Raw genomic sequence first — 10,485 nt, 5'->3', positions numbered from 1 at the left:
TTAATTATATTTTAAAAATACATAAGTTTATTTTAAATTTAAAAATTATAAATTAATTATATATATTTATTATATATATATATTATCAACTTATTAATTAATATTATTAACTAAATTTATTCTTAAAAGTTAATCAAATATCAAATTAAAATAAGAGGTAATATAGTAAATGTTAAATTAGGTTATATAATTATTTAGGATTGAATCAAACAACATTTAGTTATGTTATATTCTTTATAACTTTGATTATATAATTACATATATATAATAACTTGAACCAAACATATTCTAAAGATTAAATACTCTTTCACCTAGGAGGTTGCTTAGTATCATGATTTATCTCCCTTTATCTTGCTATGGACCGACTATGAGAGACATTTGGAGTGAGCAAAATTATCTTATGCTTCATTGAGATGAGATAAGAGGACCCTTAAGATCGTCGCCATACATCATTCCCTACCACTTAGAACAATCATCATCTTTTTCGAACTATACAACATACCATACAAGGTGTAGAAGAGGACCCTTAACATCGATAAAGTTATTGTCGTATGACTATAGATCAACTTGCAGTAGGGTGGACGGGATGGGCCAATCCATTATCTTGATGGATTAATTAGTTTTCAACCTAACTCAAGGCAGATTACAGATTAGACGAAAATATATATCAACATATTAAAAATTCCCTAAAACGTCAAAGAGCACGATGATGATAGAACCCAATTTTATCCTGTGTAGAATGCTTTTATTTTCGAGTTATAGAAACTCATACTAGTTCTTGAATTTTGAAATCTACTCTCTGGATTTTGAGTTTCTAAAGTGTTTGCTAAAAATTTGAATAATATTACTGTTTTTATAAAATAAATATTGCTATTAACTTCCACCTTCACCAATCTTTCGCTTGGTCATTAGTAGACAAATATATTATTGTATCAACGAGACGAGAAAATGAGTCATTTAAATATTCCATATGTTCCTTGGTTTACTAGAACTGATGGGACAATTAGTAGATCAAAATGGTGTTTGATTTATTAGTTTTTATTGTAAAAAATAACCTTACCTCAAATTTATAATGTGCTCATGTATCTCCTTGTGAAAATCAACCTTGATATAGTCAAAACTTACGGAAACACCATTATTTTCGAAAGTTAAGATTTGAATGAGATTGAGTTGTCTGAGAAAAGAGGGTCGAGCAACTGCTAGTTAACAAAAAAGAGGGACAATGATACATAGACAACTCCGGCGTGCTAAGAATGGATGATGATTGCATAGCAAAGCACATGCAAGTGATGATGACCACATAATAAACCCCCAAACACCTAAATCCCAATAAAGATGATATAATACAACAAAATAGGATGATAATGCATGTACAAGAGTTAAATCCTAGTGACTACTCCAGTACGGTAAAAAAAAATATTTCATTTTAGTTTTAAGTTCAAGGGATTTTTTTTCCTCGCACAGGCCAATTCAAGCTCGTCGTGAGTTGATCCATGTGGGCCGTGGGTCGGCCCACATGGGTCACAAGCCCAAGCAGGTCAATTTGTTTGGACTCATTTTTAAATAAATTGATAAAATTTTAATCCAACCTATTTAACTTATTTGAAATTAAATTCTTTAAATTTTTTTACTCTTCCGCTGTTATAACTAAAGCATGTACGTAAGTAGTATAAAGAACGTAGCGCCGCCTTTGGTTGGGTAAGAAGGGCGGGCGTTACAGATGGTATCAGAGCGAGGTTTTGCCAGCTCACTACACACACATCAAGCTCCTTCCTGCCGCTCCAAGTAAGTACAGTTGCATAATTTATTTGTATGCAAAATGGTATGATACTCTAGGATGCATGAATGGTAGCCTAGGAAGGATACCTTAAGTTATACCCTAGAAAATGGTGCATGATGATAAGTAGGTGATATTCTAGGATGCATGAATGGTAGCCTAGATACAAGAACCTTAGGCTATAACATAAGAGGAATAATGAATCTTTAGAAATGGACTATATCCCATTCGAATACGATCCCGAGGATGTAGAATATTTTGGCGAATACCTCGAGTTCGCGGATGAACCCGATATGCTGGAATACTTCGACAACTATGTGAGCGACTCGGAATCTCCGGAACACGGCGAGTTCGGAGAGGAAGATCTCGAGGAAATCAAGGAAGGGAATTCGGACGATAATGAAGAGCAGAAATTGTTATTCTAAGTTCGGGGACGAACTTTCAATAAGTAGGGGAGTTTGTAGCACCCCTAGAAAGCCTAGATAAAGTAAGGGCAATGAGAGTACTAATGTAATAAAAAGAATGTGTAGATAGTCTACGTTGAATGTTACGATGGGAAGGATTTAGATGATTATGAAAGAAAATAAAGTTGAGAATATAAATCATCTATGCATGATTTATAATGTATGGAATTAATGTACTTACTTGGAGCGGCAGGAAGGAGCTTGATGTGTGTGTAGTGAGCTGGCAAAACCTCGCTCTGATACCATCTGTAACGCCCGCCCTTCTTACCCAACCAAAGGCGGCGCTACGTTCTTTATACTACTTACGTACATGCTTTAGTTATAACAGCGGAAGAGTAAAAAAATTTAAACTATTCATTTTATTTAAATAAGCATGATATCACAGATTAAATATGTATATATTGATTCTATAACTAATCATATTAATCTGTCCGAATCGTTCTTTGCCGAGCCACCACCACACACATCATTATCCGCTCCTCCTGTTGCTCCTCTAGTTCATCCAGTTCTTTTATCTGCGGTACAAGGAAAGTAAGCTGTGAGCACTCATGGCTCAGTAAGTTCCTTTCCTACTCACTAAACCGAAAATCATCGTATATTAACATCATGCGTAATATCATAAGCATACAACGTACAAAGGTATCGTATTCATATCATCATGGCATCATATCAAATCATTAGCTAATTCAAGCACATATGCAAGCAATGCATCATGAATTTGAAAACTTATACTTGTAAGTACTTGAAATTAATATCATCATCATTGGGGATCCCGGTTTGTACCACATACATCATACGTAGGTCCAAGGTAGCAAGTCTTGAACCCTACCATACATACATACTAGGCCCGAGTCTTACTCCATCGACCTAGGGCATCAGAAGCCCATTACTGACGAGGCCCGAGTCTTATTCCATCGACCCCGGGGCGTTTACGGAGCCCACCCTTGGTACAAACCATACAAAGTAATTTATCATGCATAACTATCATATCATATCCCTAACAATCTTTCATGCATTTCATTTTTCATTCTTCTCATTATGTATAGCATTTCATACGCTATCACATATCATGGCATTCACATAATTTCATTCTTCTCATTATGTATAGCATTTCATATGCTATCACATATCATGGCATTTACATATATTTCATTCTTCTCATTATGTATAGCATTTCATATGCTATCACATATCATGGCATTTACATATATTTCATTCTTCTCATTATGTATAGCATTTCATATGCTATCACATATCATGGCATTTACATAAATTTCATTCTTCTTATTATGTATAGCATTTCATATGCTATCACATATCATGGCATTTACATAAATTTCATTGCATAACATTTCCTAGGTTTCTTTCTTTCCCTTTTTTTTTCTTTTATTTCTTTCACATGGCCGAAACCTACCATTCTTTAGCTAGGTTCTTAAGTAGTCTAAAGCATGAAAACCTAAGTGAGTTTTATGGTAAAATTTACTAAGAAATAAACATATAAATTTAGTTCATGAACAACTTGGCCGAAACATACAAATCTTTTAACATCTTTGTATCCTACCTCATGAGCATGTTTATTTAAATTTAAGGGTATTCCTAACCCTAAACCCCTTCTTGGCCGAAACATATGGGTGGGTTTCCTTTTAGTTCAAACATCTTCTAAGCAAGAAAACTAATTACATGGTCCCTAACATTTCATAGGAAGAACCTTGTACTAGTTGAGTAAAACAATGAATTTCTCTAGCCTCTTAAAAATATTTTTGGCCGAAATTCTAGGGTTAAGTGCTCCTCTTATCAAGCATCATATAGGTATAAAAACATGAAGAAGAATCCTTTTCCATGGCATAGAAAATCTATCATTTAGTGAAGACTAGTTAAACATCCCTAGATTTCGAAAGCTCTTCTTAACCGAATTTTCTCATACTTGTTTCTAGGTTTTAAAATCCTCATAAAATCATAAAAACATGTAAAAAGCCTTGTACCACAGGTGAGGGGAAGCTTACCTTCTTCGCTTAAGTTTCCTAGAATTGAGAACTTGCTTGGACCTTTCTTCTTGCTTGCTAGGTTCGGCACCAATGGAGGGAAAGGAGTGGCTAGGTCTTTTGGTGGAGAGGGGAGGAAGAAGAAGCTTCTTCCTCTTGTGTTGCTCGGCAACAACAAGGAAGAAAGAAGAGGGAGGGAGTGAGGAGGAAGAGGAGCTTCCTTCCTCTTGTGTTGCTTGGCAACAAGAAGAAGAGGAGAGGAAGAGGGGGTCTCGGCACAAGAGGGAGGAGGAGAGGGAGAGGAGTGGAGGATGAATTTGAAGTCACCCCTCCATGCCTATTTATACTAAAATGAGGGGAGGAAATTTGACTTGATTCATCCTCCCCATTTATTCCTCTTCTTTATGATAGGAATATTCTAGAGATATGCCTTGTGAGTTCTCTCTTAATCTCTCTCTTTTCTCTCCTTTAATAAAATTTTCTATCTCTCCTCTTACAATATCCTCTCTTATCCCACTTGGTTAATACATGCATGCATCCACAAGAGAACCAAGGTTCAAAACTTGGTTATGTATATTTTTATTTCTTTTTACTTCCTTTTTCTTTTAAGTAAAAAGAATCCTTTCTTATTCTTAACTACTTAATCCTTTCTCTCCTTATCAATAATTCTCCTATCCCCTTTGGTATCTTATATATGTTCCTTACAAGAGGTCCAGGGTTCAATCTCTCTTCTAACATTTTTATTTTCTTTTGTACATAATAATTCGTATATTTCCCTATTATGCATTATGCATAAATATTTCATACATGTATTCATATTTCTTCCTTTTGTCTACATTAATTCCATACATTATAAATCATGCATAGATGATTTATATTCTCAACTTTATTTTCTTTCATAATCATCTAAATCCTTCCCATCGTAACATTCAACGTAGACTATCTACACATTCTTTTTATTACATTAGTACTCTCATTGCCCTTACTTTATCTAGGCTTTCCGACAGTTCCAACCTAAATTGACCATTGTATCTATAACTTCAAAGTCACGAATTCAAATCACAAGCAAATCCAACCTATTTATTGAGCTCTCTCTAATTTTCTCAAGGTGATTCAGTGACTAGTGCTTTTAAGGTGCTGTAAATTTGGTTAATCTTCATCCAGTCTCTTATTATCACCTCCTAAATTGCAAGATGTAGACATAAAATTCTTACTGCATTAATTTGTAAAAGTGAATTTATTTGAATGTTTATGTAAAAAATAAGGACCATCCACGTCCATGGCAAGGCAAATTCTCAATTGTTTTATTTTATGAGGGTCAAGACGCAAATATCCCATGATCACCTCGCCTCCTCTTGTTTTTTTCTTCAGACCACCCTTCAACGAAAATACCATCCCACATCCTTCGATTCATCCGGTCAAGTGGTCCTGGCGCCGCTCCACCGTTGGATCAAAAATCGACGGTCGAGTCACCGGATCCCCTTCCCTCACAGCTCTCTTCCTCCTCCGTAGCACCGCAGTTGCCACCGATCTCCACCGCCACCTCGTATCCACTGGAGATCGACGTGTCGGAGACAGAAATCTGAGGTTCGGTTACTCCGATCCCTGCGCCAAAGGATCATTCTTGTCGCTGCTTTGGGGTTTGTTTTCCCGACTGGATCTGCGGCACCTCGTTCACATCGTCAAAATATCGTAGCAGAAATGTTAGATTAGTTGCTTTCTTCTGTTCGTCAATCAAGTCCTTACCTTCCTGGGCGTTTACTTTACGTCAAACGGGATCATTTTTAGGAGAAATTTTCAGGTTCCTTTGCTAATAAAGTGTTGATAAATTCTAGTTTGTTAGGGTTTTGTTGATGGGAATCGGATTTTTCTTTCTCATTTTAATTTGGGAGTGAACGGACGATGAGGGGAAGAAGCGTCGATTCCTCTGGGACGAGAAAGTGGAAGCTTTCTCATGCTCTGTTGGCGATTGGATCAATCTACTTGATCTTCATCTCGTTCAAGTTCCACCATTTTCTGGAGATTGCTAATGCGTTGAGTGGGGACGATAGCTTCTCTGGGCTCGACCGGCCGGTCAATGACCTTACCTACGCCCATCTACAGCTTGTTGGACACAGAAACCCCGTTTTGCTCCACCATGATACCTTCCACCGGAAACTGGAGGACAGCAGGAATCTCCCTCCCGGCCAAGAAAAGGAGCAGTCTTCCCATCGATCTGCAATGATAACGCTGCTCCGGTCTCGGTTTGGCTACAAATACAAATCATCCGGCAACCTGACGCAGTTGGAGGAGATGGTCAATGAGGCATGGGTGCTAGGCGAGAAGGCTTGGGATGACGTGGAGAGTTATGATCCCAAAAGCAGCATGGATCGATTGCCTGTTGGGGAAGAAAAACCTGAGTCTTGCCCATCTTCACTGTCAAAGAGTTCAGCTGAGATGGACATTGATAGTGATGGGGACCTCCTGGTCTTTCTTCCCTGTGGTTTAGCTGTAGGTTCTTCGATCACAGTTGTAGGCAAGCCTAATGAAGCACATAAGGAATATGTCCCTCAATTGGCAAGGATGAGGCAGGGGGATGGTATTGTCTGGGTCTCGCAGTTTATGGTGGAACTGCAGGGACTGAGGGTGGTGGATGGTGAGGACCCGCCGAAGATCCTTCATTTGAATCCCAGAGTCATGGGCGATTGGAGCAAGAAGCCTATTCTCGAGCTCAACTCGTGTTATCGGATGCAATGGGGTACATCAATCAGGTGCGATGGTTTACCTTCACGGGATGAAGATGACACAGGTATCATATTGTTATGTATTCTAGCTGCAATTGCTTGGACCCTTACTCTGCTTTTTATTATCTGTTTGTTCCTCCTGCTGCATGCTGTGGATTGCATTACTCTACCAAATGTGATACTTCAAACTAGTTCTCCTATGAATTCCTCAGAAATTATACATTGTGTATCAGAAAACCTACGTTCTTGTGCTGCACTTCAATAAACCCTGCTACCAGCCAATAAATAATAAATTATCTAAGTTCATCAATTGTTCAACAGTCACAATTAAGGAATTAGGCATCTGAAAAGATGTTCATATCCTTTTTTATTCGCCTCAAAACATAGGCATTCAGTTTTGAGTTTTCTTGAGATTTTAGATACAAGCAGGACTTTTTGAAGGCAATGTAAGACAGTTTTTTGAGTTAATGCGGCAATTATTTCATCACTTCTTTGATGCTTTACTTGTGGATTAGGTGCTATTAGGATGTTAGAAATGCAAATAGAGGTTGTTAGAATTGCAAATAGATATGCATAATTGCATATAATAATGCATCATTTTTTATTCACTTACATTGATGCCCTTTGCTGAATAGTTTTTACAAAAAATCAACTGCTGTACTACTTGATCCACTATTGTCGAGGAGCAAAATGTAATATCGTCAAACGAGCTAATTGAGAATTTCATCAAGTTCTCAAATTGATACTATTGTTATAGAGGTCATTTCTGTGGATGCCTCCTTTTAGAAGGCATATGTATTTAACTGGTTTGTTCATGCTTGGATGTGACTTTGCTATTTGTGCTGTTTAAGATGACCAATAGATCAACGTAGGACTAATCCTCCTGAATTCTTCTTCAACAATGAACTAGAATATTTATGAAATGTAAATGCTTCTTAGATGCCCTTTTTTGAACCCTCATTTAATGCAAGGGAGAATATCTCCATCCTAAATCTTTTGCAAGGGAGAATTACTTCTTTTGACTTTATAACAGATTTTAAACTCCTTTCACCTAATTCTCATAAGTTATAACTTTTAAACTTCTCTCTTAAAATGTTTGGATTAGAATTCAGGCATTTTTTAGATTGGTGTGAGAATGTAAAGAGAAAAATATATGGATGGCACTTAGAGAACTTACCATTTTAAGGTTCTTATTGCAGTAGCTATGTTAATCGGTATCTGGTCTTCATTAATCTTGTTTTGTGAAAATAATGTCATATTTTTTTAATAAATGATAATGTTGAATAACTGTGACTTGGTCTAAGTCATAGCACCTTATTTTACCAATATGAGGACAAGGATTTACAATTGGCAATGTATTCCTTTGAAACTCATATGATCATGTATGACTAACATGTACAAAATCAACCGTTTCTTTTTGAACAGTTGATGGATTCAGAAAATGTGAAAAGTGGGCTCGGAGTGATATGATAGATTCTAAAGAATCACGAAGTACTTCTTGGCTTAGTAGGTTTATAGGCCGTGCGAAGAAGCCAGAAATGACATGGTCTTTTCCTTTTGTTGAAGGCCGGCTGTTTGTCTTAACTATACAAGCTGGTGTTGAAGGATATCATGTTTATGTCGGGGGAAGACATATAGCTTCATTCTCATATCGACCGGTAAACAAGTTGTTAAGCTTGAGTCATCCATGTTCAATATGGTTTGTAACACAATATTTGTCATATAATAGCTTGTTCGTTCTGCAGGGCTTCACTCTTGAAGATGCAACTGGCTTAGCAATAAAAGGAGATGTTAATGTACACTCTGTATATGTCACTTCGCTTCCACCATCTCATCCTAGTTTTTCACCTGATCGTGTTCTTGAAATGTCAGAGAATTGGAGATCCCCTCCTTTGCCCGATAGGTCAATAGATCTTTTTGTTGGAATTATTTCTGCTTCAAATCATTTTGCTGAACGCATGGCAGTTAGAAAAACTTGGTTCCAATCACCTCAAATAAAATCATCTAGTGTGGTGGCTCGCTTCTTTGTTGCTCTGGTAAATTTCTTGTTTGCTCTGCACAATGAACAACGATATATTCTAAGTGCACACAGAGAGTAGATTGTGGCAATGTAATTTTGAATCTGACATTTGCTGTTTGAATGCATTTTTAGAACCCGAGGAAGGAGGTTAATGCCATGCTGAAGAAAGAAGCAGAATTTTTTGGGGATATTGTAATCTTGCCATTTATGGATCATTATGAATTGGTGGTTCTCAAGACATTGGCGATATGTGATTATGGTGTACGTTAACAACTTCATCTTTTGTATTAACCATTGGTTGTGTCATCTTGCATCTCCATGTCTGGTGTTTAGTGATCTCTTATTCTCCAGGTTCATAATGTGACGACTCCATTCATTATGAAGTGCGATGATGACTCTTTTGTACGGCTAGATACTGTCTTAAATGAAATTAAGAGGCTCGATACCAAAGGACCATTGTACATGGGGAACCTAAATCTCTTGCATAGACCACTCAGGAATGGGAAGTGGGCTGTGACATTCGAGGTATGTTAACCAAAATCTTTAGCTATTCGATGGATCGTTTTCTGTTGCCTAATTCTGAGCATGCCATTTGTTTATTGCAACTCATTCCAGTGTCTTACGTGCTATCGCACTTATGAAATTGATGTAGCGGATCTCAAATAGTTTAGTTGAACAATTTGATGACTACGTTTCTGAACAAAAACTAATTTCTGAAACTCTTCGCTTTGATTTGTTTTGTGGCTTTGATATAGGAATGGCCCGAGTTTATATACCCCCCATATGCAAATGGACCTGGTTATATAATTTCGAGAGATATAGCAAGCTTCGTTAATTCTCACCACGCCAATCAAAGTCTAAGGGTGAGAAACACATGCCTCGAGCGACTGTGAAACAATAATAAAACTCGATGTCATCTAATAGAATCTTGTTTATCTTCTTGCAGCTATTCAAGATGGAAGATGTAAGCATGGGAATGTGGGTCGAACAGTTCAATGCCTCGAGCACGGTACATTACTCCCATAGTTGGAAGTTTTGTCAATATGGATGCATAGAGAACTACTATACCGCACACTATCAATCTCCGAGACAAATGCTTTGCCTTTGGGACAAGCTGGCGAGCGGGCGAGCCCAGTGTTGTAATTTTAGATGACAATTTTGGCAAGTTGTTTCTACTGTTCCCTCCAAAATTTTTCCGCACTCTTTGTGATCAACTAAGCAAAGTTGGATTACTAGTTAGAGCATCATTATCATCTAGTTCCCCCTTCTTTCGAGGGATTTGTTATGTGAATGTATATGTTTCCTTTTTAATTCTATTTTACTTTGTCCAACATCAATAACTTGGCAATTTTAAGATGCAAAAGATGTTGAATAATGGTTAGTTGTGATGATTTTGGTGAGTTGTTTGAAGGCTTTGAGGTATTTTGGTTGATATTTTTATATGTCTTGTAATTTATCTATTTGTATTTTATTCTGAGATCAATGATACTAGACCGGTCTTTTTTTACCTTGAGGTCAA

The 10,485-nt window shown here is 37.0% G+C and overlaps 1 protein-coding gene across 1 annotated transcript; it reads left to right on the top strand.

Annotated features, from left to right (window-relative positions):
- Positions 1 to 5,589: 5,589 nt before the first annotated feature.
- LOC122007351 (hydroxyproline O-galactosyltransferase GALT2-like) lies at positions 5,590 to 10,366 on the top strand. The gene is made up of 7 exons (XM_042563208.1): positions 5,590 to 7,011; positions 8,372 to 8,604; positions 8,692 to 8,982; positions 9,099 to 9,227; positions 9,318 to 9,491; positions 9,722 to 9,829; positions 9,913 to 10,366. The coding sequence occupies exons 1-7, from the start codon at positions 6,126 to 6,128 to the stop codon at positions 10,117 to 10,119; spliced, it is 2,028 nt and encodes a 675-aa protein (XP_042419142.1). The 5' UTR covers positions 5,590 to 6,125; the 3' UTR covers positions 10,120 to 10,366.
- The last annotated feature ends 119 nt before the right edge of the window (positions 10,367 to 10,485 follow it).

Source organism: Zingiber officinale, chromosome 7B (assembly GCF_018446385.1).
Source record: "Zingiber officinale cultivar Zhangliang chromosome 7B, Zo_v1.1, whole genome shotgun sequence".
Taxonomy (NCBI): domain Eukaryota; kingdom Viridiplantae; phylum Streptophyta; class Magnoliopsida; order Zingiberales; family Zingiberaceae; genus Zingiber; species Zingiber officinale.
This window is presented reverse-complemented; position numbering and strand designations above follow the sequence as displayed.